At 40.2% G+C, this 24,921-nt stretch overlaps 1 protein-coding gene and 3 non-coding genes across 4 annotated transcripts; 1 reads left to right on the top strand and 3 right to left on the bottom strand.

Annotated features, from left to right (window-relative positions):
• Positions 1 to 1,036: 1,036 nt before the first annotated feature.
• LOC106823138 (olfactory receptor 2B11-like) lies at positions 1,037 to 1,981 on the bottom strand. The gene has a single exon (XM_014828641.1). It carries the CDS (start codon positions 1,979 to 1,981, stop codon positions 1,037 to 1,039), a length of 945 nt encoding a protein of 314 aa, XP_014684127.1.
• A 12,668-nt stretch (positions 1,982 to 14,649) lies between these two features.
• TRNAT-UGU (transfer RNA threonine (anticodon UGU)) lies at positions 14,650 to 14,723 on the bottom strand. The gene has a single exon. It is a non-coding gene; the product is annotated as a tRNA-Thr (tRNA).
• A 3,585-nt stretch (positions 14,724 to 18,308) lies between these two features.
• Positions 18,309 to 18,390, bottom strand: TRNAL-AAG (transfer RNA leucine (anticodon AAG)). The gene has a single exon. It is a non-coding gene; the product is annotated as a tRNA-Leu (tRNA).
• A 1,694-nt stretch (positions 18,391 to 20,084) lies between these two features.
• On the top strand, positions 20,085 to 20,157 carry TRNAM-CAU (transfer RNA methionine (anticodon CAU)). The gene has a single exon. It is a non-coding gene; the product is annotated as a tRNA-Met (tRNA).
• The last annotated feature ends 4,764 nt before the right edge of the window (positions 20,158 to 24,921 follow it).

Below are 24,921 nucleotides of genomic sequence, written 5' to 3'. Positions count from 1 at the left end.
ATTTTTCACTGATACTATACTAAAAGTTTCAAGACATTTTTTAACTAACTTTTAGGTGTTTTTTAAAATGAATATGCTTATTTTCATAAGCAAAGTGTTATAGTAAGAAATACGTATTTGGTCTTTGCCCCCTATTGCTGACACAGAGCTTCCAAAATTCTTGGAATTTCCTGAATGATAGGGCTGATAGGAGCATCTTTTGTTATTCATAATAAGCCCCTTTCAACCATACCTGAGTTTATCTTAATAAGGTGACTCTTGGTAGGCCCTTAGATAGCTTCAGGATGGGGGCTGGTTGCCAGAGAAACTAACCATGTGATTAGATGGTTGGAACTTTCAGCCCCATCCTCTGACTCTAGGGAGGGGAGGAGGCTGGAGATCGAGTTGATGGCCAATGATTTAATCAATTATGCTTATATAATGCAATCTCCATAAAAACCCCTCAACAGTGGGGTGTGGTGGAGAGCTTCCCGGTTGATGAACACATTGAGGTGCTGAGAGGGTGGCACATCCCTCTGCTCCATCCACTGCACCTCTCTGCCATACCTTGCCCTATGCATCTCTTGCATTTGGCTGTTCCTGGGTTGTAATTTTTTTGTAATAAACTGGTAAGTAAGGTGTTTCCTTGAGATTTGTAAACTGTTCTAGAAAATTATCAAACCTGAAGTGGGAGAGTTGTAGCTCCACTTTATAGCTGGTTGGTCAGAAGTACAAGTGGCCTAGACTTGTGATTGGCATCTGAAGTGGAGGCAGTTTTGTGGGATTGACCCTTAACCTGTGGGTTCTATCCTAATTCTTGGTAGTTAGTTTCAGAATTGAATTGAATTCTAAGACACCCAATTGGTGTCAGAGAATTGGATAATGTGGGGAAAAAAAACCCCAACACAAATGGTATCAGAAGTGGTGTTGGTAAACACAGCACATATGGTTTTCTTGAATTGACTTTTGAGCATGATTTTGATGGAACATATATTTAAAGGAGGATATATTTCAGGTTATTTTTGGGATTTCTCATTCAGAATAAAGCATCATTTTTTCATATCCTCTTGGATGAAATGGCCCTCCTCAGAAGTCTCATCAAAGCTCCTTTAACATCCTTGTTCCTCAGAGTGTAGATGAATGGGTTGGCCATAGGAGTAATAACACAATAAAACAGCGTCAGAACTTTGGTGACGTCTTGACGGCCATCCCCTGATGGCTGCATATAGATGTAGACTCCAGGACCATAAAATAAAGACACTACCAGTAAGTGTGATGAACAAGTGTTGAAGGCCTTAAGTTTCCCATCAGCAGACGGGATTTGAAATACAGCTTTGGCAATATAACTGTAAGAGGCAAGAATCATAGAAAGGGGACCCATTATCAGGAAGGTGGCCACCACTGCTAAAGTAAGCTCGTTGACCGTGGTGTCCACACAAGCCATCTTAATAAGACTGGGCAGCTCACAAAAGAAGTGGTCTAGTTCCTGGTTCCCACACAGGGGCAGCTGGACTGTGAGTGTAGACTGAAGCAGTGAGTTTCCCAGACCAATGAGCCAAGCTGTGCTGGAGAGCTGCAGGCAGAGCTTGTGGTCCATGATTACTGAGTACCTGAGAGGCTTACATACAGCCACATAGCGGTCTAAGGCCATGATGCCAAGCAAAACACATTCAGTACAGCCTAGCCAGTGAAATACATAGGCCTGGGCCATACAACCTACATAAGTGATGCTCTTGTTGGGTCCCCCTAGGTTGAACAGCATTTGGGGTACAGTTGTGGTGGTGAAGCAGAGGTCCAAAAAGGAGAGGCTGGTGAGGAAGAAATACATGGGACTTTGGAGTTGGGAATCTAGTTGAGAGGCAAGAATAATAGCAATATTTCCCAATAATGTGAACATGTAGGACATCAGGAGGCCAAAGAAGAGAGGAAGATCCAACCATGGATATTTGGTAAAGCCCATGAGAATAAAATTCTCTGGAAAACTTTCATTCACGTGCTTCATTGAATTTTGATGGGAGACACCTGCTAAAATCAAGGAAGATAAGGGTGTTTAAAAAAACCCTGAGTTGGTAGAAGTTTTGAAGGTATTATGGAAAGAATATACTTTTATGAAGGAGAGAGGGGGCACATCCTCAATAGAAATCATAACAACACTAATGGATATAATAATTATAATTATCATTATAAGTAAAATTGAAAAAGTTCCTTCAGTAGAGAAAGTGGTTTCAAATATTTCTTTTTTTGTAGAAGGCCTGTGCGATGGGTTAGTGGACATGAGTTGTTGTGGCTCTTCTGTATGAGTAAAGAAACCATTGGGAGATGTGCACTGTATTCTTCTCCTAGCTACCTTGCAGCTAAGGGACTATGTGACCTAGGTTTGCTCAATCAGATGCTTCTACCCAGGATTTGAATTTTGGTAAAATGATGCAAAAGAATGAGGGCGGGGGGAGGGATTGTTAGAAATTCAGAGCAGCTGTCTTCTTGACTAATATCCCATGTGACAACACCAAAGAATGTGTCCTACATAGTCTTTCTAGAGTGGGATCGTGGGTGTGTCCTGCTTCCCTTCATTTCTGCTTGTTTGCCAAGTTGGTTCTTTACCATTCCCACTGATTCTGTGAACTACCACTCTTCCAATATTTTCTTTCTGCTTAAGTTATCAGAATTGTTTTCTTTGTTTACAACTAAGGACCCTGACGAATACAGAAAATAGAACCAGAAAGTGGGTTGAAATTTTCTGCATGTCTTTTATAAGTTGAGATACTGATGAAGAAAGAGTAGGACTCCAAGAATTGGAATGAGGATATATGGGGCATCAGAGTGTCCATGGTACCCCACGACCCACACTCCCATTCTAGCCAAGGCAGATGTCCTCTTTTGTCTAATGAAGCTATCTTGATTGAAAATGCTATACTTATCAAGAGAATGAAAAAGATAAGCCACAGACAGGGAGGAAATATTTACAAAAGACATATCTGATAAAAGACTGTTATTCAAAATGTACAAAGAACACTTAAAACTCAACAATAAGAAGATAAGCAAACATTTAAAACACAGGCCAAAGACCTTAACAGACACCTCATCAAAGAAGATATACAGATGGCAAATAAGCATATGAAAAGATGCTCCACATCACGAGTTGCTATAGACTATAGTTCCCACTCCCAAATTCATATGTTGAAACCTAATTCCCAATGCAATAGTATTAGGAGGTGGGGACATTGAGAAGTGCTTAGGTCATGAAGGTAGAGCCTTCTTGTATGGGATTTGTGCTCTTATAAAAGGGATCCCACAGAGATTCCTTGTCCTTTCCACTAGGTGAGGTTACAGCTAGAAGGTGCTATCTATTAACCAAAAAACGAGTCCTTACCAGACACTAAATCTGTCAGTGCCTTGATATTGGACTTCCCAGCCTCCGGAACTGTGAGATAAATGTTATTTTAAGCCACCCAGTCTCTGGCACTTTGTCATAGCAGCCCAAATGAAGTAAGACATACATCATCAGGGAAATGCAAATTTGAACAACAATGAGATACCACTACACACCTATTAGAATGACCAAAATCCAGAACAATGACAACAAATGCTGACAAGAATGAGGAGCAACAGGAACTCTCATTCATTGCTGGCGGAAAGACCAAATGTTATGGACACTTCGAAAGTCAGTTTGGCAGTTTCTTAAAAAGCTACACATACTCTTACTATACCATCCAGCAATCAACTTCCTGGTATTTACCCAGATGAGCTGAAAACCTATATCCACACAAACAACTGCACACAGATGTTTATAGCAGCTCTATTCATAATTTCCAAAACTTGGAAGCAACCAAGATATCCTTCACTAGGTGGAGGGATAAACAAACTGTGGTATGTCCAGACAACGGAATATTGTTCAGTACTAAAAAGGGATGAGCTATCAAGCCATGAGAAGACATGGAAGAACCTTAAGTGCATATTACTAACTGAAAGAAGGCAATCTGAAAAGCCTACGTATTGTATGATTCCAACTATATGACATTCTGAAAAATGTGAAACTATGAAGATGGTAAAAAGATCAGTGGTTAAGGGAGAGGGAGGGATGAATAGAAGGAACACAGTGGATTTTTAGGGCAGTGAAACTACTCTGTATGATATTACAATGGTGTATACATGTTATTACGCATTTTTTTTTAACCATAGAATGTAAAACATCAAGAGTTAACAGTAATGTAAACTATGGAATTTGGGTGATTATGATGTGTCAGTGTAGGTTTATCAGTTGTAACGAATGTACCACAGTGGTGGGGGATGTTGATAATGGGGGAGGCTATGCCCGTGTTGGGGCAGGGGGTATATGGGAAATCTCTATTTTCCTCAGTTTTGCTGTGATGTAAAACCTCTAAAATAAAGTCTTAAAAAAATTGTGATATCTCCTTACTGGAGGGATGCAGGGTAAAAGGAAACTAATCCTCCTCGTGGCTCTTTCCACATCCATCAGGTAAACAGAGTTAGATTCTAGCAGGCTCTGTCAGGGGCAATTAAAAGATAAACCTGAGGAAAAGGATAATGCATAAGAAACATTACAGGTCCTTGAGAATTTGGTGCAGAAATTTGGAGACTGTATGTGATAATGAATTCTGAGGGTGTTTGACCAAAAGAATTAGATATGAATTTATCATAATGGTTACCTTTACCAGAGAGACTTGTTTCAGTTTAGTAGCCAGAGCCATGGGTATGGTTTTAATTGTTTTCTCTCTTGGTTGACTAAAACTCACTGTTAAAGCGACCCACATAAATGATGTTGATTTGTCAGAATTCCCTTAGAATATAGTAAGAGGACCTTGAAGACGTGTAGGTTATGTAATATTTGAGTTAACTCAGTTGATGAGAACAGGCTGGTGGATGAGGACAAGATCATCACCGTATGTGGCTCAATTGGTTTCAGAGAGAAAGGACCATATCTACAGACTATACTCCTATTCTAAGACAACTGTTTTAAATGGGTAATATCATGTGATGATGAGAATCAGTATCCTCTCTCCTTAAAAAGCAACTCAAAGTATAAGAAACATAACTTCGTTATCAATTCTATCTTTATAGTATATGAAGGGGAATGTTTTATATGAAACATAGATAATAGTGACAGACGTTTATGTCATGTTAAACAAGAGACAGACCTAACTCATAATTAAATGGATGAACTTGACCTACAAATATGCTTAGGATGAGGAATTCTCAAAATGAATACACTGAGAGAAGTTTCTACTTGTTCTAGATGTAAGTTTCTTAGCTTGTACTTGAAGCTGGAGCAGGCTTTTCTATAGAAATTCTGTACCACTTAACCAGCTGGTCTGCCTTCCATCTAGCTATGAGCCAATACTTATCTCATATATTATTTATGCCACTTTGGACAACTGTACCAAATCCAAGAAACTCTCCTGATTAATTCTACTCAAATCTGCTCATTCTTTTCTTTTCTTTTTTTGATCGCCTATGAACCCATGCATCTGGTCTTTATTATATTACTTTGCTCCTATTGGATTTTGGCTTTATGCACTTATTTTAGCCATTTCACCTTTGGGATGTAATTGTTCAATTAAAAAGCTCAAAATGCATATTCATGTCTCTCATTTTCATAGATTTTGATTCTGTAAGCCCTTGGTGGGACCCAGGAATTGGCATTTTCAGCCAGTACTTCAGATGATGCAAGTGGCTTTTGGATCGTACTTTAAGATTCAGGGGCCAGCCCAGTGGTGTAGTGGTTAAGTTTGCATGCTGTGCTTCGGTGGCCCGGGGTTCACCTCTTGGGATCCTGGGTGTGGACCTACACACTACTCATCAAGCCATGTTGTGGCAGCATCCCAAGTACAAAATAGAGTGAGATTGGCGAGGATGTTAGCTCAGGACCAATCTTCCTCACACACACACACACACACACACACACACACACATTTTTTTAAAAAACGAAATATTCATTCTTTAGAAAATTTAGTCAATAAGAATTATTCGAGCACCTACTCTGTATTAGTCACCACTCTAGATGCTGGAGATACACTTGAATAAAATAGACATTGTCCTCACAGATCTTACGTCATAGTTGGGGGAGAAGAAACTAGACATATAAGCAAATAACTATATAATACACCATGTGGTGATAAGTACTAGCGAAAAATAATGCAGCATAAGGAGAGAGAAGGCATGCTGAAGGGATTTGCTATTTTATTTAGGGAGATTAAAGAAGTCCTTACTGATAAAGTGACATTTTGAGTAGAGACCTGAATAAAAGGAGGGAATGAACCATGAGGAATTTGGGGACAGAGCATTTCAGTCAGAGGGTACAGCACAAATCCTGAAGTAAAGGAGTTCTGGATGTGATTGAGTAGAAGCAAACATATATTGCATAAGAGCTCAATAATTGTGGACTGCCTATACAAACAACAAAACTTTCCAAGGTCTGTTTAGAGAAGAAAATGAAAATGGGAAGAATGGATAGAAGTTCATAGGTCATTTCATGTTCCTTCTCAACCATAAAGCTTCATCTACTCGTGTAATAGTACTTGCATACTACTTGCATAGTGTAGCTTAATGTCTGCAAATCCAATTTCCAGATGGCATTGATGTCCCCCAAGATCACCCTGTAAGTGGGAAACCCAAATTTGCCTTACATCTCTACCTCCACCTGGAAAAAATTAATTTTTGAGTACTTTGTATCTGAAGAACAAGATAATAACAGCAAGAAATGATATAAAAGAAATAAAATACATGGCTTCTTCCTTTAAAAACCTGATAAAATAATCATGGAGGCAAATATTTCATAAGATGAAATGTGTGCAAAAGAAAATTAATATAACTACAATTCGTAAAGATAGAATGTAGTCTTAGTATTTAAATTCAGAGAATATATTGGTTGATTCAGGGGCTGGCCCCATGGCCGAGTGCTTAAGTTCCAGTGCTCTGCTTCAGTGGCCCAGGGTTTCACTTGTTCAGATCCTGGGCACAGACATAGCACCATTCGTCAAGCCATGCTGAGGCGGCATTCCACACAGCACAAGTGGAAAGACCTACAACTAGAATCTACAACTATGTACTGGGGGGGCTTTGGGGAGAAGAAGAAGAAGAAAAAAAAAAGATTGGCAACAGATGTTAGCTCAGGTGCCAATCTTTAACAAAAAAGAAAAAATATATTGGTTGATTTGTTTACTGAGTCATTTATCTATTCACTCATTAAATTAACATTACTTTGATGCCTACCAAGCACAGGGCACTGTGTTAGACACTGTAGGGCAGGAAAGCCAACCAGACCTATCCTCCATTCCAAGAAGACTATACCCTAGTACCTCTCTACATGTGCATAAATAACTAAGAATAACTAAAAATGTGCTAAGTAGCATCCTAAATGTACAGGTAAAGGACAAAGAGAATTTTGAGGTGGAAGAAATTATTTGTAGATGAGAATCAAGGAGATGGTGGTATCATGAAGGTGAATGCTATTGAACTAGATCTTGAATATTAAATATTGTTTTCAGGTTAAACATGCATATGTAACACATGCATTTGTCTCTACCTACCAACATGGCAGTAACGGAATAAAAAATGATATGAGCTCACAAAGGAAATGAGGATGAGAAAGGAGGTGATGGCAGAAAAACAATTTCAACATTGTTTAGAAGCTAAAAAGGAGATAGTTGGGTGGTAATTTTCTTAGAAGACCTGAGAAAGCAGAAACTTTAGACAGTAATGGAGGGAGTCAACAAGCAAATAGATTCATACAGGAGAAACCCAGAAAGGTATAGGAATTGGAGGAACCAGATACCCTGAAGGTGATGGGTATGACATGGAATTGAAAACAGGAGGATTGTCTGAGAAACTATATTAACAGTTAGACTCTCAGATCCCCAGCTTCTTTAGTGCTACCAGGTGACTATTCCTCTCCCATTCTTCCAGAAGGCAGTAAGTTTACTCCTCTGTAAGGGTGAACTAAAGGTCCCCTAAACTTTGGTATAGCAGGCAAAACTAGAACAGGAGTGAGGGAACAGAATGAAAATGAGCAATTAAATGGCAGTCTGTTTACTGATTTGTGAGACTCTCAACCTCTCTCAATGATCACAACACTGGAAGCCATGCCTGTACAGCCCAAACAGGAATTTGTAGGGTGTGTCATTTGAGAAACAGTCCTAGAAAAGACCTACATTTTGAAATCTTCATTTCAAAATGAAAAGCTGCATCCATACTTGATCACTCTTATAATGAAACCCTCCCATCACCAAACTCCATATAGTCACACAAAGCTGCCAACTGGCATTGTGGTGTCTCATTTTTAAATATGAATGGACAAGGATAACCAAACACCTGAGGAAACCTTCTAACTATAATAGACAAAATAACTATATGATTTTTTAAAAAAGAACTCAAATGTAACAGAGACAATACAGGAAGGAGAAGATGTCAGGTAACACAAATAAGATATTGTAACCTTGAGAGATGAACAGGATCACTGAAAACTTGGGGGCATATTTTTAGAACATGAAATAGTAATTGAAAATTGAGAATATGATATAAAGGAAAGATTAAATAAAAGGACTGAAAGGTTGTGGAAAATTCTTAGAAAGAGAACAAAAAGATAGGGATAAGAATGTAATAAAATAAATAAAAAACTAAAGGACAAGACTAGGAGACCTGTCAGATTTTAGAGGAGTTAATCAATAACATTTCTGTCTTCTCTCCCTGAATTTAGAACAAAATAAAAAAGTGGACATAGATACTGGAGAGATGGAGATAAAAATATTTGCATTATTGTTGCTAGAGCTGTTTGGAGATCATGGTTTTAGTCATACAATTAAATAATTTCTTTTTTTTATTTGGCCCTGAGCTAACATCCATGCCAGTCTTCTTCTATTTTGTATGTGGGTCACAGTCACAGCATGGCTGCAGACGAGTGGTGTAGATTCATGTCCAGGAACTGAACCTGGGCTGCCGAACTGGAGTGCACCAAACTTAACCACTAGGCCACAAGGCTGGCCCCCATCTTTCTTTTTCTCCATCCCTGAGAGGACTTATCCATCAGTCACTGGCACAATTGGACAAACCCCCCCCCCCCCAACACATACACACACACACACACTCTATCACACAATGAATCTTTGCCTGTAGTTTGGGGTACCAGAGCAAGATGAATCCTGAAGACATATTAGATTCAACCAGAGAGAGGGAAACTTGTTGAGCCAAGCATGCTCTGTTCCATTTGTCAAACTTACCCACCTGACAAATTCCTTTTTCTTTCTCAAAACTGTGACTGAGAGAGTTGAGATAAACTGGAATCATTCTTCTGGTACCTTTCCTGACTAGTGAAAGTAATAGAAATTCTTCCACTCTATAAAAATGGGGATTAGGAAATAAGTGCTCCTCCTCCCTCAACAAAGTTCAAATCTGATTAGTAGAATCCTAGCAAGAAAGAATAAAGAAAATATAGGTGAGGAAATTAGCAAAGGAATTTATGTATGTGTGACATGAGTGGCCAGATATCCAGCACATTGAAAGGAAAAAGACCTATATCTAGTTGCATTATTCATGAATGTCAGTTAATCAGGATGAGATCTCAAACACTTCCAGTAGGGGAAAAAAAGTGTGTATAAAGTAGAATTAATCAAAATCGTACTGAACTTCCTAACAGCAATGGTGGAAATGAGAAGGAAATGGGGAATGATTTCAAATTCTGAAGGAAATGATTTCTCAAGTAGAATTCTATCTACAACCAATCAACTGTAAGGTTAGACTAAGTCATTTTAAGGCATGTACAATCCCCAAGATTTTATTTCCTAGGCACCATTTCTCAGGAAGTTACTGGAGGTATGTGCCACCAAAATATGGGAGTAAACAAAAAAAGAGAAAGGAAATAGGAAACTCACACAAGAGGATGAAGGGAACTTCCATAGCAATAGTAAAGGGAAGTCTTAGGAGCCTGCTAGAGAACAACAAGGATTGAACAGGCACCAGCAGTCGTATCGCGAAAAATGAAAAAAGAAATTGGTACCATCTATCACACCTGCTATAGACAGAACTGAGAGGAGATTTTTAGATAACCATAATTCATTACATGGTTCCACTGTAACTAATGTTTACATGATCATGAAAGTGTAAACCCTCAATGCTGATCTAACTAAAAAGTGTGATAGAAGAGTATTTGGAGAATGAGGCATAGATCTCTCTCTCTCTCTCTGTCACTTACTCTTGCTCTCACTCTCTCCTTGTTGTGTAAGGGTTAAAAGTCCTCACTTTTTATAGTAAGTAACAAATAAATAAGATTTAAAACTAGAAAACCAAACAGAATAAAACTTTCTTGTTAAGAAATATGGGTAAATAGAAGAAAACATTGAAATTATTAAAATTTGTTACCTTAGGAGAACAGGAATTGAGAGGGAGGAACGAGGAGGAAGGGAACTGCCGTTTTTCATTGCAAGCTCATAGTATAATTTTATTTTAACTTTGAACATATATGTCTTTAATAGAAATGAAAATTAAATATAAGTAATGGAAGAGATCTTAATATTTATAAATGGTGGCAAAGGGCATTAGAGGGATATACACTATTTGAAAGGATAGAGAGCATACATTATCGATTATTGCAGCATGGTATGCATAAAGTGGTGCAGTGCAAGACCAGGTTATAAAAATAACTGGGTACTGGATATGGAAAATCTTGAATACTATGTTAAGGAGTCCGATCAAATGAAGATTTTTTTCAGAAGGGGTGTGAAATGATTGGAACGGCACTTCAGAATTTATTATGGCCACATAATGAGGGATTAAAGATGAAGAGACTGGAAGTTGGGAGGTCAACTGGAAGGCTACTGCAAGAGTCTAAGGGAGCGAGCCTGAGAACATTAGCTAGGATAGTAGCAATGGAACTCAAGAGCAAGGTATGGATGTAAGAAAGAGGAAGGAGTTGAAAGAAACCTTAAAGTTTTAATCTGATGTGCTAAGAGAATAGAAATTCAATTAACAGAAAGGGGCATATATGTGAGGATTGATAGTAATATATGATTTGACCAATAAAATAACTCCTTTTACAAAGGTAAATTTAAAGCTTGACCTGTAACACTTGGCCCGGAGGGTCCATTCACCAGAGGATGGATTCCTGCTTCTCCCAGGCACCCCTAGGTCAATTTGACCAACTACCCATTCATAAAATATCATACAACTTCTTGAATCCATGACTAGGATGGTTTCTTGCAGCTGTTTAACTACCAAGGGCAGGGACCAGGACAGATACAGAGGCAGAGGCAATGACAAGGGAATATGTTTCCAAAGACAGAGAAGATAATAGATTACATTTCCTGGAAAGTTAACGCATTTGCATATAAAATGGCAGAGGGGGAAAAAGTAAAGCAAGATCCCACTGCCCCCCAAAATCCTCACTGTTTGGCTTATTGGTCATTGGTGATATTGTTTGATCTTCAAATTTATCTTCAGGGCATTGGTTTTTAAATTAATTGATTTTTAATGACTTGACCTGCTCTCTCCTCCCACCATGTCTCCTAAGTAACTGGATCTTTTGAACATAATTCTAAGATTGAGGTGAACAAGTGACAGCCATTGGTCTGGCATAATGAGAATTCATCTAGTTCATGGGGCCATCTTACCCTGCCTGATCTTGTCCAACACTCAGAACCTTTGTTCTCTGTCTCAAACTCCATAAAACTGAACAAAACCCAATGCCATCTAGGCTGGTGTGAATAAAAAGAGACATCCCAGAACATACCTCTTCTCATTTGAACTTGTATTAGGCAAGTGTCCTTAGCTATAGAAGCTTAGTCAGGAGAAAGGTTACAAAAAGGCTGGATTCCAAAAGTCCTGAGAGAGGGTAACAGGTACAGTGAGGTCAGGGCTTCAATAAAAGATGCCACGGGTCTTGATATAGCAGGTAAAGTGAATGTAATTCTGGAGGCAGAGGATAGCCTCTCCTGATTCCAAGTCTGATCAAAGGCAGATAAAACCAGCTCTCACCCAGTGTGTCAGTGATCCCGTAGGGGCTGTCATTGAGGAGTCAATCTCCCTGGAGAAACCATATTTGTCTTTTATTTACAGTTTTGGTTATGATTATAGATTGCATCAGTTCTTCCATTGATTAATCCCAGCTTAATAGCAAGGGAGAGCAGGATTTACCCTGGCAATTTTCAGAAAGCAAACAAATGTGTTAATAATGATAATGATGATACTAATAGCTTAATACATCCTAGACACATTACATGAATTGTCTCATTTAAGGATCCTAACAACTCCTTGAGATGGAAACTATTATCGTCCTCATTTTGTAGTTGAGGCTTAAAAAAGGTAAGTAATCTGTCCAAGGTTCACACATTTCCAGAATTTAAACACCAAGTGGATGCTTTGCAAATGTCACGAATAAACATTGGTCTTCTCATGTCTGTAGTGTTTGGGGTACATGCTTATTTGGTCTTTTCAACCATATTGAAAGCTCCCTGGGGACAAGGTTTAGGTCCTCTTTTTCAACTGGCATGAGCACGTGCTAACCAAGTTAAGATCTTCCTTTTATTTCTTACAAATGCTAGTACAATGTTCACTCATCTCCCTCACATGAAGACTATCACAGAGCAGGTCACTCCTCAGAACAAAGTAGAACAAAAGAAGCAATTTAAAAAGTGGTGCTTTAAAGGCCAAATCCTTGCTTAACTGTCTGATATTAATTTTATCTCATTACTTTCTTTACATCCCAAAAGCTCCTTTTTCAGGCTGCACTCCAGAAGTTATTAGATGCCCTCATGACTAAGTTGTTACTCAGAGCTAAGCCATACAATCCTCCCTCTCCTGCTTGTTAAGGACCAAATTGTCTCCCCCAAAATTCATATGTTGAAGCTCTAACCGCCAATGTAACTGTGTTTTGAGACAGGGCCTTTAAGGAGGTGATTAAGGTTAAATGAGGTCGTAAGGATGGGGCCCTAATCCAAGAAGACTGGTGTCCTTATAAGAAGAGGAAGAGATATCAGAGCTAGTGCTCTCTCTCTCCCTCCTCCATGCACAGAGGAAAGGCCATGTGAGGACACAGGGAGAAGATAGCTGTCTACAATGCAAGAAGAGAGGTCTCACCAGAAACCAATTCTGGTGGCACCTTGATCTCTGACTTACAGCCTCCTTATGAGAAAATAAACTTCTGCTGTTTGAGCCACCCAGTCTGTGGTATTTTGTTATGGCAGCCCTAGGTGACGAATACACTATGTTTAAATCGAAAGAATCAAGGGATGAAGAAAACATGTGCAAGGCAAAAGCAGGTAAATAGAACCTGGGAGATGGAGAAGCTTAATTCGGTTTGTTTACATGGCCTGTTCATTCTTCATGGAGAACCTCCTACACAGATTTCTAAGGTTTTATTTCATATTTTCCCCCTCTGTGAGTTAAATGAGTTGAACAACTCTTCACTGGGCTGGTATTTTTCATAGAAAACAGAAGGTTATTGCAGGCTCCCTAACCCACAGGACTAAGGTTTGACATCAGCCTAGGCTGCTTAATTTTGTTTAGCTCAGTGGCCAAAAATTTCAGTCTTGACTCTGATGAAATAGAGTACAGATATCATGAGAAAAGCGTGGGTTCTGACCCTAGAAAGACCTGGTTTGAAATTGAACTTTGTCACCTGCTAACTATGTTATTGTGAACGTTATTGAACCTGTTTCCTCATCTTCAAAGAGCTGATTATAACACACATGTGACAGGATTGTTGGCTTGACTAAATGAGAGTGTGTCTGGAAACACCTGGAGTATAGTAGACTTCCAATAACGCTCACTTGATGATAAGAGGGTAAGTGGATGTTCAGGGATGAGTACAAAGGTGCTAATGGCACAGGTAGGCCTCACTTACAGTTCAGCTGCATATGTGATATTTTAAGCCAGAGTTTTGCAAATGTGATTGACTTGCTTCAAAATTACTTGAAGTGTTTGTTAAAAATACACATTTTTGTGCCGTTCACCAAACCAGAATTAAAACCTCTGGGGATGAGTCCCAAGAAACTGTGTTTTCACTAGTTCCCTAGGTGACTTAAATGCACGCTAAGCTTGGGAGTCACTGCTTTCCAGGATCATTCTGTCTTTTCAACTGCAGCACTAAGGTTCAGTTCCCAGTGGGGCCAATTTATTGATTTCCTTGGAGGAATAAAATCCTTCCTTGAAGACTGAGGGCGTATAAGCAAATATAAATTACTGTTTTATAATTTAGTAATATTTGGAAAATCGTATGTAAAACAGCTACCATAATGCTGGATTCTCTAGAATCACTAATAAATTATATGGGAGTTCAGAAAAAGCCTCTAGAGTTGGGAACATATTTATTGCCCCCTCCTCCTCCCAAAAAAAGAGAGGACAGGGAAGAGCTTTAGGAAAGATGTCACAAAGTTACTGACTTCTGGGCTTCCCAGCTTTCAGGACCATGAGGAATCCATTTTCCTTCTCTGTTTCCTCTCTTACAGTTATCATTTTGAACATGAAAAGAAATCAGTTTTTCTTTGAGAGTGAGAATTTTGCAATCACAACTGCTTATAAGTGATTGGATCAGAATTTACAAGAACACAGTACAGCAGGGAATTAGAAGCGGACAGGGAGTGAGGAGTGCCGGGGGGTGGGGGGGGGTGGGGGTGCGGGAGATGGGTAACGAAGATGTTGGCTTTCCAGAAGGAGAAAAAGATGAGGCCCCACTGGGATTCGAACCCAGGATCTCCTGTTTACAAGACAGGCGCTTTAACCAACTAAGCCATGGAGCCCTTATGTACGCTTGGCGTAATACTCAATCTGTCCTGACTATGAGATTAAATATGTTTGACGTAGTCTATACAATCTAGAGTGGTTTACCGTGAGAAAACAGAAAACTCCAAGAAGACGTTTTGCGTCCTTAGATGCGCTGCAGTGCTAATACAAGCGTGAAAACTTTCGAGCAGCTTGCGTGTTGGGACCAATAACACTTCAACTTGTCCAAGGATAATCACCAAAGTCGAGGCTAGCCACTTTTTCCAAATTGGGCAAAGTCTTCTAAAAGGAAACTTCGCTATAACTGCACCTCATCTTTTGTAACTTAGATTCTTCATTCGAATGTACTAAGTGAGACTCTCTAAAAAAGGAACTCCACTGAAAGACTCTTAGACCGCCGGGTTAGGGCAGAGAGTGTCCTTACAGGTCGCTTGCATTTAGCCAGCAGGGATTTGGAGGGGAGGGGTCGGGAGCAGAGAAGAGGAGGCTGGGAGTGCAGACTTCAGCTACAGTCAGTCACAGCACTTTCTTGAAATCCCACAACGCCAATGTCAAGGGAACTGTAAAGACTCTGATCTGACAACCACAGATGGAAAAGGAGAGGCGGAGTGGGCCCCGGGAGGCTACAAGGTGTTCCCAGGATCCAGGTACAGTCCTCCTTAGGTGAGGAGCCTTACGGTTCCAGTGAACCGCCGCTTTGCCCACTCCTGCCCAACCAAGGCCTGTTTTCGAGAGCAGTATGTCATCAACTCGCAAAGAAAGTAACGCCTTCTCCCCTCTAACCCGGTCCGTGCACCCCGCAGTGACCCGCCCTTTTCTCCCCGGTGGTTGCAACCCTGGGGGATGTGCAGAGAGCCGGGCCCGCGGGCGGTCAACCTGATCGCGGCTGCGCGCCCCCAGAAGGCCCTGCGTAGGGTCGGGGAAGGGCGGTGGGGGTCGGGTGAGTCTGCCGGCCCCGGAGGCCCTAGGACAGGCGAGGACTGAGACGACTGAGGGCATGAGGGGCAGGGAGGCTGGCACAGGGGAGAGGAGACCCAAGGACCCGCCCAGACCGCGCTGGTGGTGTGGGAGCCTCTCAGGGCTGGGGAGGACGTGTAGACCCGCATCAAATGCAAACGGACTCCCTGCCCTGCACTTTTCGTCTCTCTCTCTGTCTCTCACACACACTCCCATGATTCCAGTTTCACTCCAGTTCCACTCCAGTTCCTAGAGGGGACGGTGGGAGGATGGGGTGTGAGCTCCTCTAACTTCTAGTTGCAGGCATTAAAAATAACTTCCCGCTGTCTACCCCCGACGCAGCTCTCGGGAGACCGGAGACTCACCCCCTCGCCTAGTCACAGTCCCGGCACCGTGTCCGCAGTGGTGATTTTAAATAATTCCCTAAAGTATTGATCTCTGCTCCCCCCAGAGTTTAACGGATTTTATTCTTTGGCTGCCTTTACACGGGGTATCGTGAAGAGACAGAAGAGGATGCGAAACTCAGGTCTCCAGGGTCCTTGCTTGGTGGACAGAGGGGCAACAGATGGGAGTGTGTGTGTGGGAGGAAGAAATGTGTGTGGGGGGCGGGGGAGGGGGCTCGTTACGCCGGAGCAGATTGTTAGGATCAAGGAGGGGATGCTTGCAAATGGGAATCTGATATTCCTAGGGATAAGAAGCGAAGGGCCTGTTTTGTGCAAAGAAAGCAGGAAAAGTAAAGTATGTTTAAACAGACTGCAAAACTTTCTTATATCTTTTGGAAATGAGAAAAACGTTTAATTAAAAGCCCCTCTGGCGGTAGTGTGGGAGTCTTCTAGGAGGAGGAATTGTCTCCAACTTCTTTAGAAACACGAGTTAGGGTCCCACCACCACCATCCCGGCTCCCTCCGGGCGGCAAACAACCAGTAAACAGGCTCTTCCTTAAAAGCTGGCGGAAAATTCCCACTTGGAGGAAACATCTTAGGTGTGGAGAGTTCTTCTAGCCAAAGGCAAGTAGCTAAAGGTGTGGCAGTCTCTCCTAATCCAGTCTTTCCCTCTGTTCTAGTTCGTGGAGTTTCCTAGAGACATCCAAAATGAAACTCCAGAACTTCAATGAAATAATATTTTCTACTTATCAGATTGACAAACAAAACCCCCCACAATTTTTTGTGCTAGTGTTGCCTATGAGCACTTAAAGACATTGTATTAGTTTCCTGTGTCTTCTGTAACAAATTACAACAAGCTCAGCGACTTAAAAGAACCAAAATTTATTTTCTCACAATTCTGGAGGCCAGAAGTCCAAAGTCAGTATCACTGGGCGGAAATCAAGGTGTTGACAGGGTCATACTCCCTACTGAGGCTGCAGGTGAGAATCTGTCCTTGCCTCTTCCAGCTTCTGGTGACTGCCAGCATTCCTTGGCTTGTAGTCCCCTCACTCCTCTCTGCCTCTGTATTCACATTGCCTTCTCCTCTTCTGTCTCTGCATAATCTCCCTGTGTCTCTGCCTCGTAAGGACCAAATTCAAGGTTTATCCGGATAATCCAGGATAAATTCTCTATCTCAAGGTCTTTAACTTAATCTCTTCTGCAAAGACTCCCCAATTTTTTTTTTTTTGCCATATAAGGTAATATTTACCTTATTCCAGGAATTAGAGTGAAGCTATCTTTTGGGGGGCCATTTTTCAGTCTACCATAGGCATTAACATCCTGCTTCCTCCACCTACAGGCAAGCTATTAACTGATTATAACTTTAGTTTCCTTCTCTGTAAAATGGGAATAATAATATGAATTTCCTTATATATTAGTGAGAATATGACTTAATATATGTAAAAAATTAATGACAGTCTCTGGGCTTAGTTGGAGCTAAATAGCTGATTATCATTGTTAGAATGTTCTGTGCTCATCAGTGTATCGAGGAAACATGCTCTTCACCAGTAGAATAGGAGGATAAATTAGTAACATTTAGGGAACCAAAATTACCATCACACATATGATTTGATTTAGCAATTGCACTTTTAGAAAGTTCTCTAATCCCACCCATGTATGAAATGTGGAAATAATTTATTGTGACAATGTTTATATCGTTAAATGTGGCTGGCGAAATAAATTAAGATATATCCATGAAATGGAATACTATTGAGACAAAGGGAAAAGAAGCTCTTTCTGTGTTTCCGTGGAAACCACTGCAACATACATGAAGCGTGAACGCAAGCCAGGGTAGGTTTAGAAAGTATAAAACAGGAGCATACTACTGGATTTCTTTTGGCTTGTATATGCAAAATGTATACCTTGAAGGTAGCTCCAGGCTCTAATATGTTTTCGCAAAGAGTCAGAATCGGGTGTCAGGGTGGAAGGAAGTGAGGTGAGGGTAGACTTTCACTGGATGAATACTCTTACATTTTTGTAATTTTGAAGCATGTGAAAGTTTTACTTATTTCTGTACATTTTTAAAACATTAAAAAGGAATTTCCCTGTGGACACGAAATCCTGCTCTTAGATATAAATAATTGGCAGACTTTTTTTTTTTCCTAAGGATTATAATTGGTCTCAGCCTACTATTACAGAGACAAACAACTTTTGCACCGCCCCGCTTGGGAAAATGCTCTCCCAGTCTCAAGAAGATTGATCGAGCCAGTTTAATAATAAGGTTGGCAGCGGTGGGATTCGAACCCACGCCCCCGAAGAGACTGGAGCCTTAATCCAGCGCCTTAGACCGCTCGGCCACGCTACCATACGTACGATAGCCTAAAACTCTTCCTGATAGTTTAAAAGGTACAAGACTGTTCTTGCACGTGTTATTTTCTTCTAGAGCCTTTTGTGCTCTGTTTCTGATACCCGAGGGTAAAGGGAGAGGCAGCCAACGCTCAACATCCATCAAACTCGAAAGTAATTAGCCCTTGACAAAATGATCGGAATTCACCACCGCCGACGCAGCACCGGAACTCTAAGGATGCTGAGATCAAGAGTCGCCAATTTGTCAGCTGCGTTTGGGGATCCGCAGCGGGAAGTCATTTCTAATGTCCGCAACCAGAAAACAGAGGAGCTCCCTTCCTGCTCACCCGGAACTCCGTTCCTGGTTGCTGTGTCTGTGTGTGAATTCTTGTTGTGAAAGTCGTGGAAGGAAACAACTTCGCAAACAGGCCTACTTTTTTTTTGCTGAACATGGTCACGGTCTTCATTTACAAAGTTCAGGGAGATAATCAGTTTGCATTTGGCGCGGAGCATCGCATTCTCTCCGCACTCGCAGAGGACGCGTCCTGCCCGCTCTTACCCCTTGAACGCGAGCTGGGCGGGTCCCTTGGCCCAGGTCTCGGCTTCCAGACCGCTCATCCTCTCTCTCAGTCCCGCCTGATCCATAAGATGCTGCCTCTTTTGAGCGAGCCCCAGTTCCACCTTTTCAAATCCCAGCGGCTCCACTTAACAGCCATAAACCCATTGGCAAGTCACTTAAGCTTATCGGGTATCACTTTCTTCATATGTAAAATGGTGACAATAAAACTTACCTAAAGAAATGATAGATTTATTTATTTATCTTTAAGTCGATACATGTAAGTTGCTTAAAAGAGTATCTTTCCTATAACAAGCACTTAGAAAAGTTTACTATCATTATTTGTATCACTTATTCATTGAACAACTTTTTGTGTCGTGTTCAGTCTTTTAAATAATACTGTGAGATCTTATCCCATTTTACAGATAATAAAGCTTTTACAATTGAGTAACATATTCGCAAGAAAACCAAGTGAATTATTTTTTCCTAAATTAATAGATGACACACGGAAGATTTACACTCCAATCCTACAATTTTAAATTTAGGACATTTTCCACTTGGCCAGATTGTCTTACCTTGAAATCCAGTATATTATTTCTCCATTCTCAGTCATCTCATCTCATCTCTCCCCCCTTATCTCACTTTTATTTACACTATTCTGGACTTCTAGCTAGAATAGAGGGGCCGTCAGATGTCAAGGTCAGGGACATCAATTGTAACGGGAACATTCGCAGGCAAGGAAGCTTCAAAGTCAGGTAAGACCGCAGCTCCACTTTCATCAGAACTAAGCAACTTTCTGTGTCCGTCGTAGTTCCAGTCTGGAAATCTTCATGCTGTGTACCCAGCTCAGGCCCCTTCTATCTGTATGTCACCTTCTACACCTGTCATTGTAAAGTGGAGCAGTGTGAAATTTAATGAAGTCCGACTTCTCCCAGCAGTAAATGGTGTTTAAGGCATAGTGGGAAAAAAAAATCCACTTTGCTGCATGTTTATTTAATCAAGGATAAAATTGGAAGTGATTTTGATTAATCCTTATTACATACTGGGAACAGCAGTAACATATGACATAGTATGTACTTTAATTTTGTACCCTATTGTAAAAATCAGGCTTGAAAGGGTTAGCGGCAGTAGTTCTACCGAAAAGCTCTGCACTCAGTGCCTTCTTAGCGCAGTAGGCAGCGCGTCAGTCTCATAATCTGAAGGTCCTGAGTTCGAACCTCAGAGAAGGCACAACTGTTTTGTCACTTCTACGGACTTTCGTTTCAGAAAGAAGTATGATAGCAGAGAAAGTTATGCCACTGATCAAGTTCTCTGGTATGAAATCTAGCCTCCAGGACTAACTCCCAGTCAATGTGGTGTGATGTGATTATAAACGAGGCTGTAGACCTTCAAGAACGTTACCAGTTTCTTTTGGTACCGACTTCCTTTGGTAGCGAGACAGTTTTTCAATACACTGACTATAGTACACACTAATACAAGTCTGTATTAATTGCCTATCTGCTGCCCTAGAAAACTACCAAAAATGTAATACCTTAAAATAGTATAAGTTTATTATTTTGCAGTTCTGGAGGTTGGAATTCTGCAATGGGTCTTATGGGGCTAAACTCAAGGTTGAACAGAGCTGCCTTCCTTCCAGATACCCTAGGTGAGAATTCATTCCCTATTATTTCCAGCTTCTAGAGGCTGCCTACACTCCTTTGCTCATGGTCACATCACTCGGACCACTGCTTCTGTTGTCGCATCTGCTTCTCTGACTCCAACTCTCCTACCACCCTCTTATAAGGATCTAGTGATTACGCTGAGCCCACGTGGGTATCCGGGAAAATCTTCCCATCTCAAGATCCTTAACTTAATCACACCTGCAAAGTTCCTTCTGCCATGCAAGATAACATATTTACTGGTTTTGGAGATTAGAAAATATGTATCTCAAGAGGGGGGTGGAAGACAGTATTATACTTACCATAGACTGCCTACTGGTCCCTAAAGATTCACACCTGTCCCACATGAAAAAACATTCACCCCATTCCAATCTCCCCCTAAACTTTGACTCATTTTAGCATCAATTCATCTAAATCTCATCAGCTCAAAAATTGCAAATACCACCTAGATCACCCAAATTAAGTATGAGTGAGGCTCTGTGTACAACCAATTCTAGGCACAATTCCTCTCCATCTACAAATCTGTGAAATTCACAGGTTATTTGTGCCCCAAAATACAATGATGGAATAGGCATTGGATAACAGTTATAGGCATTCCAATTAAAAAGGGATAAAATCGAAGGGATAAAGGAGTCACCACCTCCAAGTAATTCCAGAATAGATTTTCCAAATCCCTTTTGGATTTTGGATTTGTCAAATTCATCCAGGCAAACAGCATTAGCTTTCAAGGCCTGGGAATAATCTTCTATAGTTTGAGGCTCTGCCCTCAGACTAGTGTTTCTTCCTTGGAGTCACCCTTTCATTTTTGTGAAGGGTAGTACATGCTTGCAACTGAGTAGTTTGATCAGGCTATTTCCTGCCTAGAGAATTTTGGGATTTCAACATCGTTCTTTCGTTTTGTCCCCTCTCTGTCCTTTTCAGTCCAAGCTGGTAGTGTGTCTACTGGTATAACACTCTCAAGACCCTTGTGGATCTCCTGTGTATGTCATGAAGATTCTGTGATGTACACAGAATGACAGCTATACAAGCATAGGGAAAGGGAAGGAAGCAGCTTTTTCCTGAAGACACTGGGCTTGCAGATGGCCCTTTTTCTTAAAAGGCTTCAGTTTATGTCAAATGCCTTCACCTCCTGAAAGGTGGTTTGCAATGGAAGTGATAAATTATCATTGAGATCTCATGTTTTGACTTTTTCTCAGAATCCATTTGGCATATATGATGAGTGGTAATATTGCCACCGCCTCTCATTACACTTTTATTTCTTTCTTGCCACAATCATTCCATACCATGCAAGCCTGGGAAAATCCCATATTTTAGGGAAATGTCTTCCCTTCATCTAACTGAAACCTGCCTCACTTCTGAGGAGATCTCTCCACTTCCTTTCAGTTATTCTTTTCTGAACTTTATGCTAAATTAGACACCTCTACTTGGAAGCCAACTGCCCTAACACTGTCTCTAATGACTGTGGCCCAGCCAGAAGGGGCTTGTTCCACTGGAGAAAAAGGAGAGCCAGACCTCTGATATCTCATGGCTTTGGCTGTCCAGAAACTTTCTGAGCATCACACCCTATGGTACCAGCTGAAACCTCTTAACACCTTCCAGCTCTCTCTGAACTTATCTAATTACAGAGTCAAAGACCTTCCAGGTAAGAAGTTGCCTGGAATTACTTGCTGCCTTATTACTTCTTCTGCACCATTTCCTAAGGAACCACATTATTGGTTTCCTTTTAACCTGAATAACAGGTTTTGAGCACGTTAAAAAAAAATCCTAGAGGCCTGCCCAGGTGGCAGAGTGGTTCACAGGTTCAGATCTTGGGTGCAGACCTAGCACCCAAGCCACACTGTGGTGGCATCCCACATGAAATAGAGGAAGATTGGCAGCAGATATTAGCTCAGGGCCAATCTTCCTCACACACACACACACACAAATCCTGGACTAATGGTTTTCATTTCGTATGTTAGGACATTTTGGGTTGCCAAAATGATCTGGGGGACATTACTGGGATTTGTATTGGGGATACTGGGATGTGAAAACATGTTTTTCATGGTTTTAGTATACAACAAATTGTCCACGAATGTAACTGCCTTATAAATTGAGTGAAGTTTGTCTTTTTGTTGTTGTTCAGAAACTCACCAAAACGTGTTCACTATTTCAGAAAACCAGGTCTCTAATGCCAACGCTAGTGTCTGGTATGACAGACCTGCTTCATTTGCACCTCTTGCATTGTTCATGACTCCACAGAATCAGTCAGATTCCAACATCTTTCTGCCTATTGTATTTTCTAGTGTTTTCAAGCTCAGGCATTAACATATTGAAAAAAATGGAATTATTGTGAAATCTTTTCTTTTTATTTATTTTATGTCATAATATTGTGTTCTTGGGAAATTATTTAAGTAAGTTATATTATCTGTGCATTGTAGGTGATGCAGTAAAGTATTAGAAAATACAAAAATAGGTCATTGGATTGGTAGGATTGAGAACCACTGTTTCAGACAATAAATTTCTTGGGACAAGAGACTGAATTGTATATCATTAGAGCCTAGAATAGTGCCTAGGAAATAAACAAGGTCAAGTACTGAAAACATTTAGTTGGAAGAATGCTGTTTCAACCTTCTGTGAATAGATCAGCTATTAGTATGGTAGGCAACAGATCACTTTCCTACTTTTGAAGGTCCTGAGAGAGCCTCAGAGAGGGCAGTCCTCTTTCCCATGCTTTGGAGATATGTGGTGGCAGAGAAGTTGCATTCCTGAGAAGCAATGTGTTTTGTTTCCTTTGGTGGATGGAAAGGTGTAAACTTTTTTCTTTTTTTGCATTGTTTTGCATTGTTTGTCACTACAGCATATCCTAGACCATCTTAACTACTAGAGTTCTTTATAATGTGTGTGTTCAAAGGTATAAATGTCCCTCAGTGACATCTTATTTTTTATTAAGGGAAATTATGCATACAGTAAAGTGCACAATCATTAATGCACAGCTCAAAGACTTTAAAAAACTCAGTTTTATTTGTCTATAGTTTACATACAATAAAATTTACTAATTTTAAATGCTTAATTTGATGAATTTTGGTAAATTTATACACCCTTAGAAGAACCACCACCACAAGATATAGAAAATTTCCAACAACTCAGAAGTTTCACTTCTATCTCTTTCCAGTCAATCCCTCCAACCCCCAGACATAGACACTGTTTTGCTTTCTATTACTATAGTTTTATCTTTTTTAGAATTTCATATAATTTCTTTTATTTAGCATAATACTTTTGAGATGCATCCATGTTGTGTGTATCAGTATTTCACTCCTTTTCATTATTGAACAGTAGTCCTTTGAACAGATACATCATAACTTCTTTGTCCACTTATCAGTTGACAGGCATTTGGGCTATTTCAAGTTTCTGCTTATGTTTCAAAAACATTTGAGTATATAGCTTTGTGTTCCAGGTGTTTTTATTTCTCTTGGGTAAATATATAGGAGTGTAGCTGCTGAGTCCTGTCCCAGGGATACATATGCAAATGTTTTATTTTATTCAAAACTGCCACAGTGTTTCCCAAAATGCTTTTACCATTTTGCTTTCCCACCAAAAGTGTCTGAGAATTTAAGTTGTTCCACATGCTTGTCAACACAAAGTTTTGCCAGTTAAAAAAAATTAGCCTTTCTAGTGGGTCTGTATTGGTGTCTCATTGTGATTTTAGCTTGTATTTCTCTAATGACTATTGATGTTGAGCTTGCTTACTACACATATATCTTCTTTGGTGAAGTGTATATAAAAGTTTTCCCTTGATTTTTATTGGGTAGGCTATCTTATTATCAACTTGAGTTCATTATATATTCTGGATACAATTTCTTTATATATATTTTTTCCCCAAATATTCTTGTAGTTTGTGGCTTGCTTTGTCATTTTCTTAATGAAATCTTCAAAGAGTAGATGTTTTCAACTTTGTTGAAGTCTGATTTATTGATTTGTGTGTGTGTCTTCCTGCTTTTTGTGCCCCATCCAACACATCTTTCCCCAAACCAGTCATGATGTTTCTTTTTCTTGTTTTCTGCTAAAAGTTTTATAGTTTTAGCTCTTATATATGAGTCATGATCTATTCAGAGTTCTTTTAAATAAAGTGTGACGTTAAGCTGCCTTTAATCATATGAACATCCTATTGTCCCAGCACAATTTGTTGAAAAGATTTTATTTTCCCCATTGTATTATCTTGGCCCTCTTTTAAAAATCAATTGATAACTGGATGGTTTACCCTTTCACTAATACTTTACTTTCTTAATTACTGTAGGTTTATTCTAAGCCTTGAAATCAGGTTGCCAAAATTGTTTTGGCTGCTCTAGATCCTTTGCTT

Source organism: Equus asinus, chromosome 8, assembly GCF_041296235.1.
Source record: "Equus asinus isolate D_3611 breed Donkey chromosome 8, EquAss-T2T_v2, whole genome shotgun sequence".
NCBI classification, from domain to species: Eukaryota; Metazoa; Chordata; class Mammalia; order Perissodactyla; family Equidae; genus Equus; species Equus asinus.
The sequence above is the reverse complement of the archived record's forward strand: the minus strand, read 5'-3'. Positions and strand labels throughout refer to the sequence as shown.